General features: G+C 53.7%; 2 protein-coding genes across 2 annotated transcripts; one reads left to right on the top strand and one right to left on the bottom strand.

The window, feature by feature from the left end:
* Nucleotides 1-482: 482 nt before the first annotated feature.
* Nucleotides 483-15220, top strand: MONBRDRAFT_32008 (uncharacterized protein; the record flags this gene model as incomplete). The annotated part of the gene is made up of 38 exons (XM_001744815.1): nucleotides 483-1545; nucleotides 1591-1643; nucleotides 1732-2097; nucleotides 2247-2351; nucleotides 2458-2526; nucleotides 2786-5123; nucleotides 5257-5399; nucleotides 5531-5612; nucleotides 5738-6431; nucleotides 6560-7049; nucleotides 7219-7357; nucleotides 7430-7551; nucleotides 7648-7736; nucleotides 7985-8169; nucleotides 8290-8400; nucleotides 8580-8853; nucleotides 8969-9303; nucleotides 9399-9894; nucleotides 10026-10041; nucleotides 10200-10728; nucleotides 10857-11106; nucleotides 11240-11369; nucleotides 11462-11611; nucleotides 11749-11773; nucleotides 11853-11991; nucleotides 12152-12222; nucleotides 12312-12826; nucleotides 12922-13008; nucleotides 13093-13249; nucleotides 13368-13442; nucleotides 13528-13796; nucleotides 13931-13970; nucleotides 14115-14319; nucleotides 14351-14366; nucleotides 14439-14528; nucleotides 14601-14673; nucleotides 14729-14900; nucleotides 14983-15220. 38 exons carry the CDS (start codon nucleotides 483-485, stop codon nucleotides 15218-15220), a joined length of 10401 nt encoding a protein of 3466 aa, XP_001744867.1.
* Nucleotides 15221-17170: 1950 nt separating this feature from the next.
* On the bottom strand, nucleotides 17171-23916 carry MONBRDRAFT_24567 (uncharacterized protein; the record flags this gene model as incomplete). Its single annotated transcript, XM_001744991.1, has 22 exons — nucleotides 17171-17551; nucleotides 17641-17726; nucleotides 17802-17988; nucleotides 18375-18434; nucleotides 18873-19013; nucleotides 19123-19194; nucleotides 19466-19590; nucleotides 19929-19967; nucleotides 20074-20115; nucleotides 20195-20266; nucleotides 20421-20495; nucleotides 20603-20694; nucleotides 20788-20883; nucleotides 21028-21337; nucleotides 21742-21880; nucleotides 22210-22484; nucleotides 22602-22689; nucleotides 22936-23007; nucleotides 23120-23221; nucleotides 23402-23452; nucleotides 23596-23714; nucleotides 23805-23916. 22 exons carry the CDS (start codon nucleotides 23914-23916, stop codon nucleotides 17171-17173), a joined length of 2736 nt encoding a protein of 911 aa, XP_001745043.1.
* Between the last annotated feature and the right edge of the window lie 62 nt (nucleotides 23917-23978).

Below are 23978 nucleotides of genomic sequence, written 5' to 3' on the forward strand. Positions count from 1 at the left end.
CCTGACAAAGAATGTGTGCAAACCCTAACTGTCCAAAACCCGTCAACCCAAAATTAAAGCAGACAGCTAGCTTTTGCCCGTGTCACGTCCTGCGAGCAAGCTCTTCCAGTCTATCGATCGTGACGAACGTCTTCCCGAAAAAAAAAAGAGGAAGTGAGCGAGAGCCGAAAAGAGAGAGAGAGAGAGGCGTTGCGTATGCACGAAGACAAGACTTACAGTATTTTTTTGTCTGACAAACTTGTCAGACAAAGTATGACTGGCATATGCACAGACATCTCATGAGAACGGCGGACTCGCGGCACGAGAACAGTGCTTTTCTCAAAAGGCTCATTCGGAGATGGGCCGCAGATTCTTTCTTGTGAGTGGGCCACTGATCAGTTTTGATTTGAAGCGTGAAGAGGGGATTTTTGTTTCAAACGACTGGCGGCTTTTGGCGCACCGGACCCAGCTGTTGGACCGGGGTGGCCTGAGCTCAGCCGGCGATGTGGCATGAGAGCTCGGCCGGCAAGATGTGGAATGAGGGCTCAGCCCCGTTCACTGCTTTTACTTCCATGCCAGTCTTCCGTCCTGACAGCGGCGCCCTTGCTCCCGGAATGCCAACGGCGGCGCAAGCCGGTCCCTCTGCTACCGTAACACCGGGGCCCGCTTCCACGCCTGCTGTAGCTGTGGCTGCAGCGCCTGCAACCGTCAAGAACAAGCTCTCCAAAAAAGCCCAAAAAAAAGCCAATTTGCAGGCTCAAAACGCAGCCAAGAACGCGTCCAAGCAGAAAGCAAAACTTCAAAGCGACAAGGTGGCAACAAAGCAAGCCAAGAAGCAAGCCAAAAAGCAAATCGAGAAGCCAGCCGAGAAGCCAGCCGAGACGCCAGCCGAGGCGCCAGCCGAGAATAAGACCAAGCAGCAAGCCAAGCAGCAAGCTAAGCAGCAAGCCAAGCAGCAAGCTAAGCAGCAAGCTAAGCAGCAAGCCAAGCAGCAAGCCAAGCAGCAAGCAAAGCAGCAAGCAAAGCAGCAAGCCGAGACAGCTTTAAAGCAAACCGAAAAGCAAGCTGAGACACTAGCCAAGAAGCAAGCCGAGACACTAGCCAAGAAGCAAGCCGAGACACTAGCTGAGACGCAAGCCGAGAAGCAAGCCGAGAAGCAAGCCAGAAGGAAAGCCAAGAAGCAAGCCAAAGCCGTCGCCAAAGCTGCCCAAGCTTCTGGCAAAGGCATTCCCGCCGAAGCAAGGACCGACAACAAGGTCGATGCCGAGGCGGAAAAAGATGCTGATGCCATCGCTTCAGCCAAGCCTACGCACAAATCGCGAGGTTCAACCCAGGGAACAGCAACGCGAGACGTTGACTCGTTGCCAACCGAAGCTCAGAGCAAAACAAAAGCTCAGCCCGAAGAACAAGGGTCCTTGCAAGTTGAAATCACTGCTCAGATTTCAGATCACCGTGAAATCAATGCTGAGAGCAAGAAAAACCCCAAGGCAGAGTCTCAAGCAGCTGATAGTCAGCGTGAGGCTCAAAGCAATGAAACGGCCCAAAACGCAGATGTGGCTACAGCAGGTGCGCAGTCGGCCACCACGCATGAAACGGTTGATCCTATACTAGATCCTATCCACGATGAATTTTTGCAGTATCGTATGGCCGTCCTCGAGCGCCTGGTAGGTCGCCGGCCTGTACCGCTTCGTCCAACGCTCTCGCCTCCAGAGCCGTTGTTGACCCTCTCAGTTCTGTGCACCATCTTTTTAGAAAGCAGACGTCGCCAATAGTGTTCTGCAAAATACTCGACCGGTGTGGGCACCGCTGGTTCATGTGATGCACAGCTTTCTCGATGAGAAAAAGCTTTGGCACGACAAGTCTGCCCGAACCAGCATTTTTGATCTTGGGCGAGCGCATCAGAATGATTTACGTGAATGGTCGTCTTATCTCACGGCCATGGCTCGTTCCATGTCCTTCTTCGTCACGCTTGGCGACCTTGTGGATAATTTTCTTCATGCTCACAAATACACGGGCTACACGCTCGAGGACCTCGCGTTGCCCGAGCCAATGTATCACCCAGATATCATCCGGTCCTTTTACCTCGATCACGAACGCGGCCAGAGATTTTTTCACAAGGTGCATTCAGATGCTTGCTTCCCAAGGAAGTGTGGTTTGGGAATAGCAAGTCGCGTCACCTTCAGTTGTCATGTGGCGGAGCGTGCCTTTTTCTCGGATGAAGATTACCCTGACTCTGTTCTCGTTGGATGTGGGTTCTCATGCAATAGGACGCACTGTCTCTCAAAATAACGGATATCGTAGACTTTCTCACAATACCCGAGCGTATCGCACCAAGTACAGACGAGGCCGATGAGCGCAACTGGGTGCAGGTGGTGCGTGCAGTACCCCTTGCGATCCTCTTCCAGTCGCGAACAAGGACACAGCTCCCCAGATAAATGTGCAAAGGCAGTTCTTCAACTCACGCTGATATGCACGCAGAGCTTGCAAAAAATGATCAATCAAGTCCTCAATTTGCAACTCACCGAGGAAGATGAGCGTCAACTGGACGTTCGTGACTACGGCGTTTTTGTCGTCACGCGGCATAGCGGGCAATTGTGGCATCTCGCCCCGCGCGCCGCCATGCGCTTGCGGTGCGAGTCCTTGCATGCTCGCACCCTCGGGCGCCCATCCACATGTGTACGCCGCATTCATGACCTCTCCTGATTATGCTTCTAGGCACCTCCATGGCCAAGCTGCCCGTGGAATTTGGACGGTGAGCAGTCGTCGAAGCTGGATGAGCCATCTGCAATTTTTGTTGCCCTCAAAGGCGTGCATCGACGATCGCTGGCAACGACGACTGGAGAAAAAACTGGCTACAAACTCTCCAGAATTTAGCAGGCAGGCGGCCTCGGCTCTCTGTGCTGCCATGGCCGTGCTCAATGAAGCTGCCAAGAAGACGGAGGCCTGTCCGCTGCCTGTAGCCGTGCTACTCAGGGACAGCGCAGCCATTGAGGTCGACTTTTATCGATCGCTTTCAACCCTTTTGGATGCGGCACGTATGGCACAGAGTGACCACACAGCCTGGAGTGAACGGTCGGATGAGGACCTACAACAACTCTTTCCTGCTTTATCGACCACTCCATTGATTTTGAGTTCATTGCGTCGCTTCTTGGCCGCACCATCAATCAGTGCCCTGCTTTGCGTGGTGCATCCCATCTACCAGCAGCTTCTGCTTTGCAACATGCCATCTGTCATCTCCGACATCAGCGGCAATGGCTCAGCCGAGGCTATTGACGACCATGGCTCAGCCGAGGCTAATGACGACCATGACTCAGCCTTTTCCATGGCGGTGACTGGGGATGCCCCAGACGGCACAGCCACAGCTGCAAGTGTTGACAACGGCGAAAAGAACCCCACCGACGAGCTCGGAACTAGCGAAACGCAGCCGGCGCAATCTGAGAGGGTTACCTCAAACCAGGGGCCTCCAGCAGGCTTGCCTTCGTACCTCGATCATCTCACCACTTCTGACGAAGCTCAACACACCTTTAACAATCTGGTTCGTACCAAGTTCCCAGCTTTGCTAGGATTGAGTAGCACGCAAGCGTCAAGTCTCAAGGCCGTGCCAATTGATCCCGAGGATCAGCAAAGCCCAGACCGTCCAATTGGAAGCAACGACATGGTCCAACCTGATAAGGCTAGCGAGGAGGAGCTGATGACCGCCTTGGTCGCTGAGGCTGAATCTTTGTTGAGCAGCAGCATGGTCGAGCAAGACGAAGCTTTTACAGCGACAACTGAAACTTTTGCTCGTCTCTTAATGAGCGCCGGCCAAGCGCTGGACCACGCTGGTTTCTCGGATCAGGGGCGCGTGGATGCGCTTGCCTTGGCACAGCAAGCCAACGAAAAGGATTTGTGGTCAGCACCCATCGCTGCCTGGTTGTCATCCGGCCCAGGCCCCTCCGTGCGCCAAGCTCGTCGACCACCAAGCATGCTGGAGCGTGCTTGGTGGCAACGAATGGAAATCGACGCGGCGGATTCAGCAGCGACTCAGCTTGCGCGGCAGGCCTTGTTGACGACGACAGGCAGTCAGGCGTCGAGTAGTCACGAAGCATGGGAAGTGCCCGTGTCAACTGAGCTGCAAGCTCAATCTCTTTTGCTTGTGCCTTGTGCCGTGATTGCGGCGCGTTGGCCTCACTGGTTGTCGCACTTGGCTTTGCCCAACCGTGCCACCGGTGCCGTAAGCGTATTTGAGCATACGCCAGCGATGGCAATGCCGGAGCTGTCCAGGTGGTTGGCTGCGGCGCCCCCACTTACCCCTCTGAAGCAATTTCTTTGCTGGAGCGATCTGGAGCAATCGGAGCTAGCCGTGCACATTTTGGCAGCCCAGTCCAGCTTGCAAAATAGCGGTGCTTGGTTTATGCTGACGTCAGGTGGAGAAGTTTTAAAAGTCAACAACGTGGACTTTACCGAAGCCTCGGCATCCCATGCAGATCCACATACCGTTGCATCAGCACTTCTGACCCGTCTTCGACGTTGCGAGCCGGGTGGTTCAAGCCTCGAGCGATGCATCAACGATTTGGTAGCTTTATATCACCCCTGCCCGGCCATGTTAGAGGCATTGGCTAGGCTGTTGGCATCCCAGCTACCGCCCGCGCTATCAGCTGCTCTTGTTGGGCAACTTCTGATGCCGGTGGCCAATGCACTCGAGAGGCGTTCAAGTTTGGAGATGGAGTTGACGCAGAACATTAGTTGCTTTGCACATTATCGCATGGCCCAGCTTCTTCAAGAGCAAGGCATGATCTCAGGCGTGGCCATTCAAATGCCACTGCAATTTCTACCTTGCTCCGAGCCCAGTACCAAGAGCAAAGGACCCCACCAAAGTGAAACCGAAGCAACTGATAATTTGGCGGAGTCACCCTCACCCTTGGACGAGTCCGAGGCCAGCAAAACGCCGTCGGGTTTGAAAGACGATGATGGTGTTCAGTTCTTGGCCACGGCTTCTGACGAGGAGGACGGTGTCTCGGGCTTGGCACTCTCCAGTCAAACTGTCAACGGTCACATGACACCGGCCATTCAGCTGGATCAGATCTTGGATCAGATGAAGCGCGACCTTGGGCTGTACAATGAAGAAGGCCTTTCCCAGCAACTTCTTCACAAAGCCACCATTTGTATGCTTTCCGCTTGCGTCCTCTCTTGCACCATTGCACCCCCCACACGCCACCCCTTGATCATTGATTGATTCGTGCTGCAGCACTCACGCAACATGCCACGCTCATCTGCATGGCCATCTTCCCCGATCAGTGGTTGCCACAGATATGTACGGCAGTGACACACATTTTCTGATGGAGCTCATTCAGAATGCAGCCGACTGCACCTACACCGGCGTGACGCCCTGCTTGTCCATCATTGTCAAGCGTGACTGCGTTGCTGTCGAGTACAACGAGGTAAGCATACTTCCTGCCTGTGCTTCCGGCTTAAGATGCGCCTGTGTGAGGAGTGAGACCTGCCGATCCTCAAACTTCAAGCCGAAATAGACTTCGCGCATGCCTTATTCCCTCATGGTCATATTGTTTAGGATGGATTTGGTCGCGAGGACGTGATGGCCATTTGCTCAATTTGTAGCTCCACAAAAGCTGGCGGCAAACAAGGCTTCATCGGTACGTTTTCTCTTCTCAAATATCCACTTGTCCTCTGGCTATTTGCTTTGCCAGCTTGGGCATTCATCCAAAGAAAAAAAAAGAAGATCTAACGAACACAATCAATATCACACCTGGGGAAACAGGACAAAAGGGCATTGGTTTCAAATCGGTCTTCAAGGTCGCCACGCAACCCGAGGTCCACAGCCGTGGCTATCACTTCAGATTCAACGCTGAGAACCCGAAGCTTGGTTATCTAGTGCCCGAGCGCATCGCCAAGCCGCCAGACTTTAGTGAGGAGCGAGGAACTCGCATCGTGCTACCCCGCTCTGCCGTACGCAACAGTGGCACATCCTTCGCTTCCATCGATCTTCAGGACATTTCGCAAAAGCTGTTAACCGCATTTCAACCGGACATGCTCTTGTTTTTACCCAAGCTGCGCACAGTCAACATCGTTGACGGTGACTGCGCGTTCGACAGCAAGCCAGACACGCGCAGCGTACATGTTGAATTGCATGGCTCGCAATGGCGCGAGCTACGGACAACCCTGTACAGACCTGCTAACGATACCGTGTCCGAGACACGATCCGAGTTTTGGCTCATGCATACCGTCAAGCGAGAGGCTGTGAATTTACGCCAACACGCAGCCGAGGCCGAGCTCACGGTGGCACTTCCCGTCGTCTTGGATGAAGCCTTGCTGGGCCACGAAGCCTCGGATATGCCTGGTTATCAGCGCGTGTTTGCTTTTCTCCCTATGAAGGAGTTTAACCTGCGTTTTGCTGTACATGCAGACTGGCACGTGCCGGCTTCGCGCGAGGACATTGACAGTACCTCGCCTTGGTATGTATAGCACGGCCACAAAGTTATGGAATGGACACAGAGTCCTTAGCTTTTGCACGCTGCACACACAGTCATTCACGGGTCATTCACGCTATGTGTGTGTGTGTGTGTGTTTGTGTGTGTGTTAGGAATAAATTTTTAATCCGATTGGTGGGCGTGGCATTTGAGGAGCTGGTGACAATTGCCCTTGCCTGCTATCAGCAGCAGTACTTTGCTAAAGAAAAAACAGGCGAGCAAGAGCTGAGACTGCAATGCCTCGACCCAGTTGCCGGACGGTTGCTGTGCCAGCGCTTGATCAATGCGGTGCCTGTGCAGTCTGAGCTTGTCCCACCCTTTGAAGGCGTGGCGGCCGACATCTCAGCCCGATTGAGGCAAGTACGCTTTTTGCCCACGACAAGCAAGTCTTTTTGCAGCCCTGCACAAGCGGTGGATGCGTCTATGCTGTGGGAGCATCTGAGTAAGGCCGAACAACGGGTCTTGGGCAAGGCAATTGAATTGACGGAGGGCAGTTATAGCTTTTTGCATGAAAGTGTGCATTTGGCACCAAAAATTCGCCAGCAACTGCAAATTCAGACGCTGGATGATATCTGGCTGCAGCTTCTGCCGTGGATCATTCAGGTGCGCAGGCTTTTGTCCAACCGTGCCTCGTAGCGACTTGATGCTGCTTTCGCATAGCTTGGCATGTGGTTGCTTGTGTGCCTGTTGCTGGCAATCATGTGATTGACTCATGGCATACGTGTGGGCGAACACGCGTGCTTGTACATATCGTCTTGGGACGGTCTCATAGGTCATGGGCACTGATTCGAAAACCGATCAGTTTCAAGCTGGGCTGCGTGTGTTGGCGCTTGCTTTGACTCGCATCGAGGAGGCGCTCAAGTACCAAACTACGGCGATGCGCGTGGCTGCCATCCACCAGCTCAAATCACGTACGTCATTCCTCTTGTACGTTTTGCGCAGAGGTATGACCTAAACTTTCCGCCTTGCATATGGTATTGTAGTGGCGTTCCTGCCTTTGTGTAGCGGCCAGTTTGTTTCACCCAGCAGTGAAGATGTCTTCATGGTGGACGCACTCGCGATGACAAACATGGGTATCGCACAGACATCTCTGGAATTGTTCAAGGTACGCCCTTAGCCTGCAGACGCCCGAACGTACAGATTGCAATTGGTTTGAATGTTGATTGACCGCGCGGCATTCATCTCTTGTGTTTTTCAAAAGCATGCACCGATTGTGCACCTGGACTTTGTTGCTGAGTTGGACAAGCGTCGTGGCGCCATGCAACTCTTGCGTCGCTGCGATGTAACGAGGTAGACAACGTGCTGCAGTGGAATCCTTTTCTCCCTTCTCTTGCTCTTTTCTTGTGTGTGTGTGTGTGTGTGTGTGTGTGTGTGTGTGTGTGTGTGTGTGTGTCGGAGACGTAAATGTAGGAGACGTTGCACACATCGGCCAGTGGCGCTGGAATGAGCCCATGTTCTGTTTCATGTTGTGATCGACTCTTCTCTCTTGAATCGTCTCCATGTACTCATGTCGGCGCACAACTCGACCAATCCTGCAGGATCTTGGGCCACTCTTCCGAGCGCCATTTTGTGTTGGAGGTCCTGCCGCGCCTTTTGTGTGCCGCCCAATCGGCAAACCAAATTGTTGATACAACCATGCTGGTAGCGCAGCTGGGGTCACGGTTGAAGATCCGACCAGTCGAGTTTGTAGCTCAGCTTGTCAAACAATCAGCTGGCTCACAAAGTATGCTGCCATTTAGTACACCGCGTGTGGTTATTGTGTGGAAAGGCACGCCTTCAACAAGCGAGTTATCTGTGTGCTGACAGCCACTGGTGGACTTTGTTCTTGCTGCTTTGTGTCTAGCTGCCTGGAGCATTGTGGGGGAGAGCAACGTGATAATTAAGATTGATGCCTGCTACCGTGCTTCACGGAGTGGCGCAGGCAACTTCAAAGGCATCATGTTGCGCGAAGTCGGTACGTTTCAGGCTCTGGATGCCTTGAGGTTTGCTTCTTGAATCAGCGCGGTTTTCATCTCGAGCCATCGAATTTGGACGTAGATAGAGCAGCTTCCCACATCAAGAACCTTCTTCCAACGTCGTGGCAAAAAGACATTGTTGTCTCCTCGCCTCGCTATTATGCTGGGCCTGCGTCAGGCCGAGTCGAACGCGTGGCGTATGTGCAGGAGCTTCTGGAGTGTATGGGCTGTTTTCCTTGCTTACCTTTTCAAGCGTGCCGGGTGTCAGCGTCCGTTGCCCAACTGCAAGAGCAGGGCAACGTGGCTTCAACAGCGGATACCACGGTCTCGGACACACAACCTGCTCTATGGCCATCACCCGACGAACAGATTGAGCTGACATACTACACTTCGCCCTTGCTGGAGCAACTGGTAGACATGTGCTCACCCTCAGATGGAACTGTGGAGGAAATGTAAGTTGCCGGAAAAATACATGAGGTCGAGAAGTTGAATGCCTGTGAAACTGTCGGCTCTGTAGCTGATACGCCCATCACTGCTCGATTCCGATCTTTGGCTTGCGATTTGTAGAGCACAACTCCACACCAGAAACCTCAAATGCCTGCTAGATGTCTTTCAGCGAAAACCTGAGCTCTTGTGTTATCGGAGTGTTCAAAACGGCAAAACTTGGCAAGGATTTAACTTGGCGCTTCGCAAGTACGGCCTTAAAGTGCACTATCGTGTGAATGTGGTGAATGCTTGCTTGGCCCATGCTTTATATGGTAGCTTCAGCGCTCATGTCGTTTGTGCCTTGCGCATATGCCAACTACCAAGGGTGCTACAAAGGCTTTGGCTGAACGGTTCTGGCCCAGCACCATGTCGCCAACTGGGCACCCTCTACGAGCATGAGAAGGCCGAGCAGCTGGGTGAGTGCTCAATAGGAAAATAGTAGCAGTGGACACCAATGTGCTGTTTCACACACTCATTATGCCGCGACTGGTGCCACGACTATTATTCTCAGGAGGGTTGTTGCCGTCTCATCCACTACTGTCGGACAAGTTGTTACAAAAAGCTTCTTTCAAGACGATTGATCTGGGTTTGCAAACCATTAGCCGCAGGGGTTTGGAAGCCGAGTTGCAGCAACGCGAGCGACAGCGCAGCGACGCCGAAGAGGCAGGCGAGCCCCACCCATCTGTGCATATGAGCATGAAGCAAGCCCAAGCGTGGGCGAATTGTTTGGCCCAAAATTTTGAGCAAGGTTCCGCGACACTGATGGACCTGCCGTGCCTTTTCATGCCAACCACAAAAGCACCGTCATCAGAGGGAAATGGACGCGGGACAAATCTGGCAGAGGTTCAGCAAGACGTCAGACTTGAGGGCGAGCTTGTTTCTTTGCGGCGCCTTCGAGTGAGCAATTACACTGCCACCTCAGAGCCTGATGAGTCCATTGAGGGTTACGCTGGGGCCTTTTACAATTTGGTGATGGCATGCCGACCTTATCGGACTGCCCAGTCACGGTCAGTGTATGCACTTGCAGAGTCAAGGGTTGGCCGGGTATCCAAGAAAAGGTTGCATGATCCCTTTGCTCTCACCCCTTTGCTGTTCTTTATTCACCTCACATGACTCATAAACTGCTGGCTTACCATAGGCTCTACAACCATACGGTCTGCAATTGTTGGTTGATGGATGTCTTGCGCGCACCATGTTTGAACGATGTGCGATGTCTCTCCATCCTGGTTTCAAGGGCTCGGTTTTGCGCAGGGGGGTTTTTTTTTCATCAGCACTCAACTCGACTTTCATGTTCCTGCTGGTCTATGATTAGATTTTGGAATTCTGGCTTGCTGTTGTGGCTCATCCGGAAAGTGACCGCCAGGACCACCTGGGACGTGTACATCTGACCCTGCGCTTGTTGCAAGCCTCGCTCTATGAGCTCGCTCGACCAAACCTGTTGAGTGCAAACTTTCTTCGTGACATTCCCACCAAATACCAGCCGTTACCCGCTCTCATGCCAGTGCGCAACGATGCGGCGGCAATGGTTGAGTACGGGCGCGAGGTGGTCAAATGCTTTCTCCGACAAGAAGCCTGCTTGCCTGTTGTACAGGGAGGCATCTTTGTGTGGCGTACACTAGATGAGACTTGCGTTTATCTTCAGAGCAACCAACGCGCCGACCTTCAGCGTGCAGTTAGCTTTCCAGAGCTGCGCGTGCTCACGAGCTTTCCATCTCTCTGCGCCGATTACGAACCGCTTGTCGCGCTGGAGTGTTCCTACTGGCAACCAGCCAATGTGATCGGCTTGTTTCGGCTTCTCGGTGTGGATGAACTCAAGTATGACAAGCACTTGAAAGCAGACGGTATGTTTTGGTAGTGAAGAAAACATGCCACGGGCTCTAGAAGCTCCCCATCTTTTGAGAGGCAGGGACAGGAAGCAAGTGCGTTTCCATACCAGTCACGGTTATTCGAACCCACTTTGCCGCCACAGGCATCAAGGCCAAGCTTCAATTGGCAGCATTGGGTCAAAACCTGCGCTTTGTCACTCCACAGCAAGGTGCTGCTGTTTCGGCTGCCATTGCCTTGATTCAGTCTTGGGTGAATGAGAACTGTCGCGACGAGCAGGCGCACAAGGTGTCCGAGTTTGCAAAACAAACTCTGCTTGTTCTTTGTCACCGTGTCATGTCCAGTCCGATTGTAGTACGTGGCAGCAAGGAGCTCAAGAGCTCTACAGTTGACAGGTACGACTTGCGTGTTAGAGGGGTATGCAGCACGGATGAGTATTGGTGCTGCACTTGAACTTGCTTAGATCCCAAACGAGTTCTTGCATGTCGACGCTCAAAGTGTGTGGAACGTTATGGTGACTACTGGTAGTGCTGAGCTGGCAATCGCGCTCGACTACAAGCGCCAAGAGGGCTTGACTGCCATGTATTTGGCCTCCAGATTGCCCTTGAGCGTCAATGCCGTGCTCAGCACCATGCTGCAGTTTGCAGATGGTTTTCCGGTTTGTGTGTGCATGGCATTGTGTTTGTCTAGCTCAGGGCTCTGAGAATCGGAAGTCAGGTGATGCCCAGACTCATTGCCGCGGGCCAATAGCTTCAAGCGTCTCTCGTCAGCCAACTACAAGGGTACCTCAAGTTGCACTTGCAGCCGGTACTGCGTGCAATTTTGCACGAGGAACAATCCTTACAGCAAGCTCTTCAAAGAGTGCCTCATGTAGAGTTCAGCAATAGCTGGATTCATGAAGTACGTGCGTCGCAATGGGCAGCCATGCCCGTTTTCTCGATTTACCCCACTTTTGCGAGAAACAATCATCCACTGACAGGAATGGTGTATGTGTAAATGTGTACATATCATGTTTGTTGTTACCTGCTCTTGTTTAGGCACAGAGTACCCCAGCAGCTCCAGGTATGCAAGGTTGACAATTTGTAATTTACATGTTGGTCTGTAACATTTTTCTCATCATTATTTGTTCGAACTACGGCAGAAACAGCGAGCGAGCCCGAGCTCGTGCACCCCATTGCAGCAGTACTGCCAGTTAAGCTGGATAGCGCAAGCTCAGCAGAGCGCAAGGTGGCACTCCAACGCCAGCATCGTGCCTATCAGCAGCGCAAGCAGCAGAGCGCGTATGTAGCACACTGACACACATATACCTTATTGATTTGTTGACTTGCCAGCTGCAGCGCCCTTCTATCCTTTGCTGTTTCGTCGCTTGAACGGCCTCTTTGTTGTGCAAAAGGCACCTCACATCCTTCAAACTGGGGCGCAACTATGTGGCCACAATAGTCAATTCATGCAAGAGCTCATAGTCACCGGAAAGATAACTTTGGGTGATGAAGTTCCAAACGTGGCATCAGGTCCGTCCTTTGAGGGAAATTTCCTTTGGTACGCTTGCTCCTAGTCTTTGCGCTCATGCTGTTTTTCGTTTCGTTAATCCACTGCATAGGGAGTGCTATGCATGACACTCACGGCAAGCAAGAGCCAACTTTGTTTTTACCTAGTACTGTCTCGTCGGATGCCACCTTCAAGGGTGACAAGGGAGGCGCCGTCGCGGATGGCAGTGCTTTCAAGGAAAGAGCCACCGTGGAGCTTCAGACCGAGACTGCGGACATGCAGCCTAGCGAGGAGCAGCCTGAGGAGACGCAGACTGACGGGGAGACGCAGTCTGATGAGGAAGAGGATCGGCCCGAGGAGGAGCAGGCCGAGAAGAAGCAGACGGACGAGGAGATGCAGACCGATGAAGAGATGGCCAGAGAGGAGCAAGCCGAGAGCCAGAAGAAAAAGAAGAAAAAGAAGACGGCAAAGAAGAAGCGCAAGGGCAAGAAGAACAAGGACGAGAATAGTGGCAAGCCGGCGCACGAGGATGAGGCCGCACACAGCGAGGCCATCGAGCCGCAAGAGCTCGCGAAAGAAGCTGCAGATGAGTGGGCTGACAGCGTGCTTGAGGGGACGTCTGCTGAGGTGAGTCAGTCTTGATCCTGATCACCTATCTCGATCATGTAGCTTGTGTCAAAATTTTCCGGTTATCAAACTCACAACGGGCTCACCGTCTTCAGCGACCAATCTTGGAGGCCCCAGTATTGCCAGAAGATGGCGGTCAGAATGATTTTGGATGGGCAGACTCCAGCTTTTCCCTTGCCTCGGTAGGTTTGCTTCACTTAGTTTGGATATGGTTTGAAAGCATATGAGGCTGCACTCGAGTTTCACATTGCTTTCGTGGGTGAAAGGATCATAAGAGCAAGCGAGCAGGTCGAGATGCAGAGCAGGCGGCTTTCCAGTGGTTTCGAGATTCTTGGGTCCCCAAGCACATGCCCGGCAGCAGCTTGACCTGGTACAATGAAGAGCAGGAATCCTTCAAGCCGTATGACATTTGCATTCAGTCGAGTACGTGGGCCATGAATTCTGCTACCTTTGGTCGTTTGGCAAAGGGTGCTCCACCAGTGAGTAAATGACACTGACGTGACCACCCATGGCGGGCGGCTCAATTCCTACGTTTCCCTAGCCGGCTCTCAGATGGTTTTTGTCGAGGTCAAGACGCGCAAGCAGGGCAGCAACGTATTTCGCATCTCTAGCAATGGTTTGTTTTGCTCGATGACTCGTGTCCAGCGCAGCGGGAGGAGTCATGGCTTGACTCACGATACTCGGCGTCACAACGTGTACAGAGGTGGCGTATGCAGCATATTGTGAGAAGCACCATCATCAAGGCATGCGCTATGTGGTGGCCTTTTTATCCCGAACTCCATCCCATTACGACATATGGCTGTACGACGAACGCACTGTGTTGGACAGCTTGTGTTTCTTTGCCGGCCGTGGCAAGGAAGGGGTTGCCCTCACCGATGCAGCCGATGCAGCCGATGCAGCCGATGCAGCCGATGCAGCCGATGCAGCCGACGCAGCCGATGCAGCCGATGCAGCCGAGACTAATGACAATGTCGTTCTTGATGTTGATGGCGTTGCTACTTCCAATGCGACACCCACGGCCTGAGCGAGGGCCGTTACTTGGTTGGCGAATTCGACGGACTTCCTTCCGAGTGATTTCTTTTGATGTTGCTGGTATCGCTATAGTCGGGATTGCAGATGTTTTCGCCGTTGATGTACGAAAACAGTTCGTTGTCATAGAATGGGCTGCTCAACTTATTCAGAGTTGACGTACAGCAAGTGCTTGTCCATGAAAAAAAAAAGCAACAACGCAACTTCAAATTGAAGGAATTTTGAAATTTTAAAATTTTAATTTTGCTTGGGCGTCAAGTGTGTTGTGTTTGTCAAACAACGAACCTCGGACACACGGACACGGACTTGGGCCACGGGCACGAGTATACGGGCACGGACACGGACACGGACACGGACACGGACACGGACACGGACACGGACACGGACACGGACACGGACACGGACACGGACACGGACACGGACACGGACACGGACACGGACACGGACAACGACTTGGGAGTGGGGTGTCTTTGTGGTGTATGGGCAATGGCATAGCAGCAAGTATGGTGTGGTACGTTGTCGAGTAGCAGGCGACATTCGCTGGTAGATGTGAGGCATGTCGCGCGACCTGCCCTGGCGCCAGGCGTGCCCAGACCTGGTCAAGGAGCGACTCGAGGAGGCCAAAACCACGCGCTTTCTCTATCTGGGACGACAGGGCCCAACCTGCTTTGTGGTATGTACTCCTGGGATCCTGCAGCCAGCTGCGCCCCCGCTGCACCTCACGCCTTTGCCCGCCCCACTCTAGCTCAAGGCACCGGACAGCCCCAATAAGCTGCGCGTGCGGTTTGGTGGCATTACGAGCTGTGACTGTCCTGAAGGTCGGCGTGGCCAAGAACTATGCCTTCATGCACTTTGGATCCTTCTCAAGGCAAGGCTCTGCCCGGTCACGCGACGCCACAAATTCGATTCGCAAGGGCAGCCCATCGCATGTGTCTCACGACATCTTCGGTCCTTCATCATTTCGCCAGGTCGTCAAGCTGGGTGAGCGCAATCCTTTGATGTGGCAACGCGCTCTGGTGGATCGTGAAGTTCAACAGCTCCTGCGGTGCGGATCTCGATCCTTGCTACCCCTCGTGGCCTCGTCTCCTCGGTTCTGAGTTTCTCACTGTGAGTTGGACTTTACACAGCCTACTGGATCTGCAGACCAATCAAGCTGGAGCGCGCAACTCAATGCAAGGCGCTGAAGGCCACTCGAGCTATGGAAACGAGCATGGCGACGCCACTGGCAACGTTAAGACTATCCAGCAGCGCCCTGTTGAGGAAGGGGATGTGTGCCCCATTTGCCAATGTGATCTTCTTGATGATGATTTGCCCTACATTTACTGCCACCAAGGTGTGTGTATGTGTATGTGCACGAGTGAGTGAAGGGCTTGTTGAAGGCGAGCTGCAGCGCCAGCGATGCTCACAGGCACCCGTTTAGGTTGTGGCGGCAATGTACACGGCCAGTGCATGATTGAGTATGCCAAACACGCTGCGTCACAGGGCCAACAGGTTAGCAATAGGCACATGCGTACGTCCGAGGCGTGGCTATCCTGTCTTGAATACAGACTCACACGCGCTGGAACTTGGCATTTGCCCGGAATTTGGGCGTCGATCCCGTGTTTGGGGGTTGCTTTGTTCAGGTGGCATCCTGCCCTTTGTGTCGGACCGACTTTGGTACACTGGATGAAATTCGACACCGCGTGTCAGATGGTCAGGGCCGCCGCGATGTGCGGGCACAGCGCCAGCAGCTCCATCGCGGCACTACCTGCCAAGGGTGTGCTGTGGCGCCTATTCAGGGGACCTGTTACCGCTGCGTTCAATGCAAGCGCTACCACCTTTGTGCTAGCTGTTTTGAACGCGGTTTGCATCACGAACACAATTTTACAGCGCGCGAACAACCTGCAGGGCCGGCACGCTTGGTGTCTCGGGCAGCTCTACCGTCTGCCCTTATCGAGCGCTTGCAACAACGCGAGCTGTCCGACGACGACTATCACATGCTCCTGTTATTGGACCAAGCTGCACCCGTCAGCCAGCTACCCACGGTGGCACAGCTCGAGCAAGCATGCCCTGAACATGCTTGCAGCTCGCAAATGTTTCTCAATCACCAGCAGCCACTGTCCTGTGGCATTTGCGCACGGCCGCTGCAGCTTCGCCAGCCATGTCGGGAGTTGACTTGCCACCATCGCTTTCACAAGGCGTGCATCGACCCCTATGTCACGATGCAGCGGAATGCTTGTCCCGTCGATGGTTTGACGGCAGTGGCCATGGATATGCTTGACGCTAGCCGCGTGGCTTCAGAACGACGTTCGTCCACTCGTCTGCGGCGGCGCTCCACAAACCGAGCGGCACAAAATCGCCGTGCCTCACAACAGACCATGGTTCCAAACAGCCGCCATGCGCCTTCCAGTGAAACTGGACTGGGCGTACTGCAGATTCATGGCGCGCATGCAGGGCGTGGAGTCGAGTCCGCAGAAATGACGCTTGGGCAGTCACGGCAGCAGAGCAGGGATCAGCCGCGGGAATTACATTTGCCGAGCAGTGAGCCACGGCGCCGAGTGCCACTTCAGCCAGCACGAGGACGGGTTTTACGTGTCACACACGCCGCTGATCCACAGCTCCCCACAGTGCTAGGACACGGTCACCGTGAGGCACGAACACCCGGTCACGCAAGGCCAGCGCCCGGACCTGCGGCGTCGCGTCAAGCCCATCGGGCTCAACAGACAGCCTCCCAACGCGCCACGGCTCACCCCGAGCCTTCGACGGCTTCATCAGCTCCTAGGCGTGGTATGAACCTGCTTCCACGTATCACAGGCGCGCCGTTGTCGTCAGCCCTGGGAGCTGCTTCCAACGCTCCGCGCCCCCGAGCCAACAAGGAGACGGGATCGCGTGCGCCCCATGCATCTTCTCTGGCACGCGGATTACGCGGACCAAATCAGCGTGCCTCTCAATCTCGACACGGGACCTCGTCCATGCTACCATCCTTGGTGGGCGAACGTGTGGTTGGTTCCGTTGCCTCATCCTTGACCTGATTCATTTCTATTCTAGCCGCAAGCACACCAACACGCTGAAGGGCATGTGGAGGGTCTTGTATCGACTCGTTGAGGGATATATGATTTGGTTCAGTTGTCACCGAGTGACGTGGGGTAATTGGACGGTGTCTTGAACAGTTTTGCTTGACACAATGCTTTCTTTTTGCCAGGAAACAATGGGGAGAGGGGCAGCGCAAAATCGATTCTAAATTTTCAAATTGCAGGCAGGATAACAATCCATTACAAGTCAGTCAAAACAAAAGGACGCGGTGCAAATACTGGGCAGACTCCTGCTGTTGAAGCTTCACACATAGGTTTCGGAATAGACCGGGCCACCTTGCTGGTGGCCGGTTGCCAGGGAGGCATCAGAGTAACGCATGCGGCCTGGCAAGACCGTCGGCGGGGCCATGTTTGTAGGAATGGGAGCATCAAGGTCTTCATCCAGAGGGTAGTAACTTTGCCCGTGTGTTGGGACTGTCAGCGATGGGCCATCATAAGACGACTGTGTGTAAGCGTCAACGTCACGGACATCCTGTGTGGAGGGCACAGGCGTGACTTGATTACGCTGCCAGGGCTGGGCTTCTACATCTGGCTTCCATGCGATAGTGTTGCGACGCCGACGGAGCTCAAGTTGATTGGCAATGTATTGCGATTTTGCTTGCAACTCGGCTAGTTCTCGTGCATCCTACAGCCCACCACAGACAACATTAGACGTGGCATCTCAGCCAGCCTTTGCAGCACGGCATATCGTCAGACCCGCCACGAAATACAGACCCGACGCGCAAGGCAATATGCCACAGGGAACCAAACGACGAAAACGATCACGAATGTAAAGATAACGGTGTACTCTTCTACCCAGCCTATGAAACAGCGATGATGATGAATCCTCGAATGCACGCGCGTGCCGTGAGTAACAAAATGGTCCCGACACGTACGCTGAAAGTCAGCCAGTGAAATGCTCTCTACCAAGTTGGTGAAGGAATCTCCTGAATCATCGCTGCTGTCGACACATTGTCCTTCATCAGAGCATGTCCCTTGGTCACAGGGGGAACCGGGATAGCGGCGTAAGGCCTCGACCGAGAAATCAGCACCACCATCTGTGAATGGGGCTTGGTTGAGCACCTATCAAACCATAGGCGGGAAGCAAAAGCAAAGAGCCCCCAATTCCCGGGCATGCAAAGGAGCAAGCGCGTTGGAAATTCAAAACAGACGTGCAAGATGGAAATATCAAGCGTTCAAAGACCAGGAAAGAGTCGTAAAAAGGGGTGCTTCTTGCGGCGAAACAGGTGAGGACAGCGCACGCACCACAGATGCATCTTGACAGGTGGCGAGAAAAGGCCGTCGTGGTTCAACAACTGTCGTACTCTCATCCCAGCCCATTGAACCCTGCGCGCAACGGGTGCAACGAGGAAACAAAATAAATAAATAAATAAATAAATAGACGTAGGCGAGCGAGCGAGCAAGAGAAAAAGAAAAAGAAAAAGAGAAAAGTCAGAGCACAAACCAACCTCAGGAAAGCACTTGGAGGCTGTCGTTCCAGTTCCGGAATGGGTGCGCTCAGCGTACACCTGTATTGGCAGTCAGGGCCATCATTGGACAAATATAAGAGCCGCATGAACGCATGCGCCGGAGGCTTGGGCATGGTAATTCCAGCTTACTGTGCCTGCAGGACACCAAGGGTCGGCAGTCGGGTCGTTCTACATGGCGAGGCAAGGGAGACGCATGCAAACATGCAACTGTTAGTTGAGAGAGAGGGAGGTGATCAAATCATAATTATCTTGCTCGCTTTGAGCTCATGAGATAGCTGTTGCAAGATATACCTTGCAGCAGAGAACACACTGTGAGGCGGTGGCCGAGCAAACACAAGGCTCTGCCCCAAAAAACTCGCAGAAGGGGCGGCACCGCTCGCTAGGCTCACTGGCAGCCACACAACGCCCCCGATTTACACATTCGGATCCTTCGGATTTCTAGTTTTGTCAAATACCGCGTGAAGCGTGGTCCGTGACCTGCTCGGCGTCTAGTCTATCGGTGACGGGGGGCTGCAGGCACGGGGTCTTTACTTGTGGGGCTTCCGGGCAATCCGGCGAGATGCCATTGCAGTAGCTGTCATTCCGGCAGTATATGTCCAGGTTCAAAGCGTCAAAACACTGTTGGTGGTGGGGCGCAGCACAAGTGGTCAAAGTGGGCGGTTGTTGCAACTCCTCCATGCGCAGCCACCCCAGAGCAGTCAAGAGTTCTCAGGCCATGCATACACACCTTGAAGCTGGAGGCAGCAACTTGACAGCTGTTACAGCAACCATTATTCATGTCGCTGCAAGTGGCGCCGCTCTAGCGTGTTGCCATCAGCACGATACAGATGAGCTTTGCTACATTTGGCGACCAGCCTAGAGTCCTCAAAGATAAAGTCGGCAAAAAAGCAGAACCTTAAGCTTGCAATCAGAAGTGCAGCAAGTCCCTCCAGAATAGCCCTCATCACATTCCTCATCGTCACTGGCATCTAAAATGGCCGGGTTGATGCCATTCACAAAGCAGGAAGCTAATGAGATGGAGAGGGACGAGCTTGAGCACCGAGATTCAGGTTCCGTCTTCTCCTACGTACCGTCAGTTGGTCCATCAGGCTCCAAAACGCGGTTACCGCAAATAGCCCGAGGAAGAGGTTGAAAGCAGTTGCCGCCCTGCTCCCAGCATTGCGTTGGACAGGCACAGGCACCACACTGAGCTTTGCTATTGTCCATCAGACATACGCTTGCAGGTCCACATATGAGGTCGAGAAAGGCGAGCGCAAGAGCGATGAAGAACCTGAGCAGCCAGCAGATTGCCCATGGATTCTCGCGAGCAAGGAGAAAAGTCCACGTTGTTTCGCTGGCTTCCATCGACTGCAGCTGCACGCATGACATAGCTGCCACCATTGCTTGAGACTAGACGAGAAGCAGATGGATGCAAATGCATGAGCCCCGCTTTGAAGTCCAGCGGTGCGTAACAGGAGGGGAAAAAGGGACCAAGCTTAAACAAGCATGAATAGCTGCTGTGCCTTCTAAGCTCAGCATCAGGCTTTGGCTTACTAGGCATGCACTCATTTGTCTCAGGGTCATGACTGCTACCTATGATGTCACAAACAGTGGATGTCAGCCTTCAAGACCCGTGTGGAATCGGTGAGCACTCGTGGCTTCAATGCGGAGAATTGACGTCGATCTGACTCATTCGTACCAAAATTATGGCCGACTTCATGCTGAAAGGTCAGCATCATGGCTGATAACGCAAATGTCATTGATGAGCACGAGTTGAACCGATCAATAGGCTCGCTGGGGAACACCAGGCCTAAACATACTAGCTCGCAGGACCGGCTGACCCCAGTTGAGGCTGCTTGTTAGACCCACATTCAGCCAGCGGTCCGGTTGGCCTGGGTATCAAATGCATGCGATAAGGTGCATGAGGTGCGACAAGATGAGAGGCGAGGCGTCGTGGAAGGACGGCGCGAGTCAACGGGTGCAGCTGCTCGAGGCAGGTAGGCCCAGCCAGCTTCCATTTAAAATTGCAAGAGCAGGAGCACTCACTTTGGTACCCGGCACATATACCTGTGCCACCACTGCTGCCTACAAAAGCGAGGCCTTGGACGCCGTCGTCAAAATCTGTCGAGCCGTGGGGTGCAGCGTCCACATCAAGGTCAGATTGCCTGTGCTGGGTGACATAACGGTTTGTTTGGTGGCGCGGGGCCAATGAGCGCGGGCGGGAGGACCTTGGTGGGTAAACAGGTGGGCCAAGCAGACATCGCTGTGGTCATAAGTGGACACAATTTGCAGTAGAAAAGACACGTCCCACGTCTCAGGCCTAATCCATCGTAGTTGCCACACACATGAGCACGAGTGTGGCAGCACGGGCGAGCCTACACACGGAGCAAAGTTGGGAGACGACATGACGCACTTGTAGAACGGGTCGGTGCTCGGGTCATCAAAAATTACGAGCCCCCCCACAGCCAGTCCAATGTTGGAGTACTCCTTGAATTGCTGGCGGCGCATGCTACTCGTTTGCAGAGGTATGTGTGTGTGTGCGTGTGTGATGCAGGGCCGGTGGTGGTGAGAAGGGCTGATCATGCGTCTTGCAAAACACATCGCGCGCACAGCCCCACAATGACAGACACAACAATCAAGGTTTGACACCAACTTTGCGTCGGCGTAGGCGACAACAGCAATAACATCACTGGCCACTGCGGCCATGTCCTCGCCAGCTTGTGTATAGTAGCGTGAGTCGACGAGCAGCCGCATAATGCACGTGTTTTGCGCGGCACTGAGGCCTGCACGACGACGATGACTGTTTACATCCGAGTGCAGTGGCAGCGTGCTGCCATGGGAGCGACGTGAGGATGAAAATCTTGGCAGATGGGCGTTTTGGGGGTAAAGACCAAGAGCAAGCCAAATGGATGATACCTCTGGTTGTTGTGAGCCAAGAGCTGATCTTGAAGCGTCAAGGCACGCTGCAGAGGGCACTTCATCGCGTGAGGCAATGAGGTAGCTGCACGGGAAAAGCGCACAAGTTGACGAGGCGTATCGGTGCCCCTCTCAGCAGTGATCGGGAGGCGATCAAGATGATGGATGTCCGTGCTTGAAGTGCGGTTCAGCCAATAAAAGCCGTGGCGAAGATGTCCCGTGACCGGGTCAATATCAGCGTAAACATAACTGTCGGGGTGGCCTATCGTACATGTCGCAGGATCGGATGAGAGGAGGGACAGCTGGGACCACGGCTTGGTTAAGGGGCCATGGAGGCAAAAAACAAGAACAACAACACAGCAACTCAGTTTTCATCGAGCAAAGAGGCGTGGGGTAATGCTTCGGTGAAGCTCTTTCAGGCCGGTGCATTGGACAACGGAGCGGGGCCAACCTTGAAAGACGCCATGGAAATGGGTGACGGCGGGCCGGGGATGCTGAATGCGCCTGTGGTTCGCAGTCACGCGCTCAAGAATAAAGTTGGGCGCCAGAATGGCCGAGTGTTCCCGCAAGAGAGCCGTCAGGTTGTGCTCCTGTGCATGACGGCGAGATGGACAAGAGTGGACCAGGTGAAGAAATCATAGGCATGGGTCGGTGGTGATGTGAATTGAGAACGAAGGTGCGATGGGGAGCGAGTCACGCACGGCATGGTTTAGAAACAGCGTCCAACCAGTGGGACCACGAGGCACGACTTGAGCTTGATGGTCAGCCAGCCTCTCAGCCTGGGGTGGGATGTCTGGGCCTCGTGACAACGTGATCGTGTCCGTTGGTGCATGGCTCAAAACCATAGTCAGGAGCAGCGCAAAGACGAGAAACTGTTGAATGGTGCCATGGTGGCGATATACCGGCTGCATCAGCCTACCACACCACATGACAGGCAGATGACCGGCATCCCTTGACCAGCGACGGCTGCCGCGTCCGACGTCGTGAGGCAAGGTGTGCATGCATCCACTTGTGAGAGAGAAAGATCGTTGTCAGGCACAAATGCATGACAAGCAAAGTGCATGCGTGTGTGTGTGTGTGAGAGAGAGAGAGAGATGAATTGGAGAGAGATGATTTGGTTTGAGAGAGAGAGATTAAGAGAGAGCAAAAAAAAAAAAAAGTCAACGATGTCACAAGCGTTTATGTTGTGTGAGGCTGTCGCGCAAAGGCAAACAAAAATGGTGCCTTGAGCTTGAGCCGCATGGTGTTTGAGATGACAAGCACATAAGGAGTATCGATTTGTTCTGAAAGGATGCGAGGGTGCAGGCGCACTATGTGCGGCTTCGCTACTGTCCACTCGAGGTCTTGGCGCGCGCGCGCACACACACACACACACACAACTCAAGCTCTCAGGGACAACCTAAGGCACACAGATGCTTCCGACAACTACCACCTCACACAAGAGCAAGTTTAAAAAAAAAGAAAAAGAAAAAAGCAAAAAGAAGAAAAGCATAACAACAGCACGAGGCTGCAAAAGGCAGAATAGGGTCAGGCTAGATCCAATGAGCGAAAGGGACAAACAGGCCCTTGGCAGTGCATTTGGGCTTGATTAATGGGGAACGATGTCGACGGCTAGACGATGAGCAGAGTCAGGGGCCACGTGTACTGTGACGTGGTGTGGACCAAAGGCTGCCAAGTTTTCCATTTCGATGCGCTCAACAGGGACCTGCATCCACATCTACGAGGACGAGAAGAGAGCAGTCCAGGTGGTGGGGGTGAGCAGACGGACAAGAGAAGTGCTCCGACATGAGCCGGCGCGTCATGGTTGCTCACACGTGCGCAAGGCATACCTGTGTTTCGAGGGCCTGTGAAATGTCTTGAGGTGTAATCTGGAAAGGCTTGCTCTGCGCTTTACGAAAGACCAGGTGCTTGGTTTCCAGATGCTTGACAATCTACAGCAAGAGGGACATCACGGCGAGGATGCACTTGCATGAGTGCTCTTGCTTGCAAAGCCATGACTGGGTGTGTGGTGTGTGCTGTCGAAGGCCTACGCCAAGGCCTACGCCAAGGCCTACGCCAAGGCCCGCGCGACTGGCAGGCTTGCAGCTGGTTTGAGAATGTCTGCAACGCACCTTTTGTTGTGTCAGGTCTGAGCGCTGGGACATGGCCTTTGTGGCGGCTGCCTGGCTCAAAAGAGGAGGCAGAGGCAAGAGTCACAGAGTCAATGCATGGGATAAATGAGGATAGCGCTAGCAATACAAAATTGCAAGCGAGAGGTCGCGCTAGCACGGGCGGTAGAGGTTTGAGATGGGCGCAAGACACAAACCGGGTTGAAGTACTGCTTGAGGTTGGCTGGGGTGGCATAGGCAGCCTTGCCTTGGGGAATGAGGAAGTTACGGCCATAGCCACGGCGCACTTGTACCCGCGCACCAGCTCCACCCAAGCCTGAAACACAGAGGAGTGCACCACACTTCCAGCATCAGCCAGCGCATCCCAAGGTGCATCACCTGCTTCGTTGAGGCGTACGCTACATACCATGGACGCCTTCAATTAGAACAACCTCGAGACGCGGCTCGTTATTGGGCTTGGTCCGGCGATTCGTGCGCGCCTTGGAGGACTTCTGCACAGTGCCAGCCGGGCGATGCATCGGTGAGCCGGCGCACAAGGTCACACGAAGCCTTTCAGTCTGTCAAACCATAGTCCTCACGA

The sequence above is a fragment of the Monosiga brevicollis genome, genomic scaffold, assembly GCF_000002865.3.
Source record: "Monosiga brevicollis MX1 MONBRscaffold_7 genomic scaffold, whole genome shotgun sequence".
Classification (NCBI taxonomy): domain Eukaryota; class Choanoflagellata; order Craspedida; family Salpingoecidae; genus Monosiga; species Monosiga brevicollis.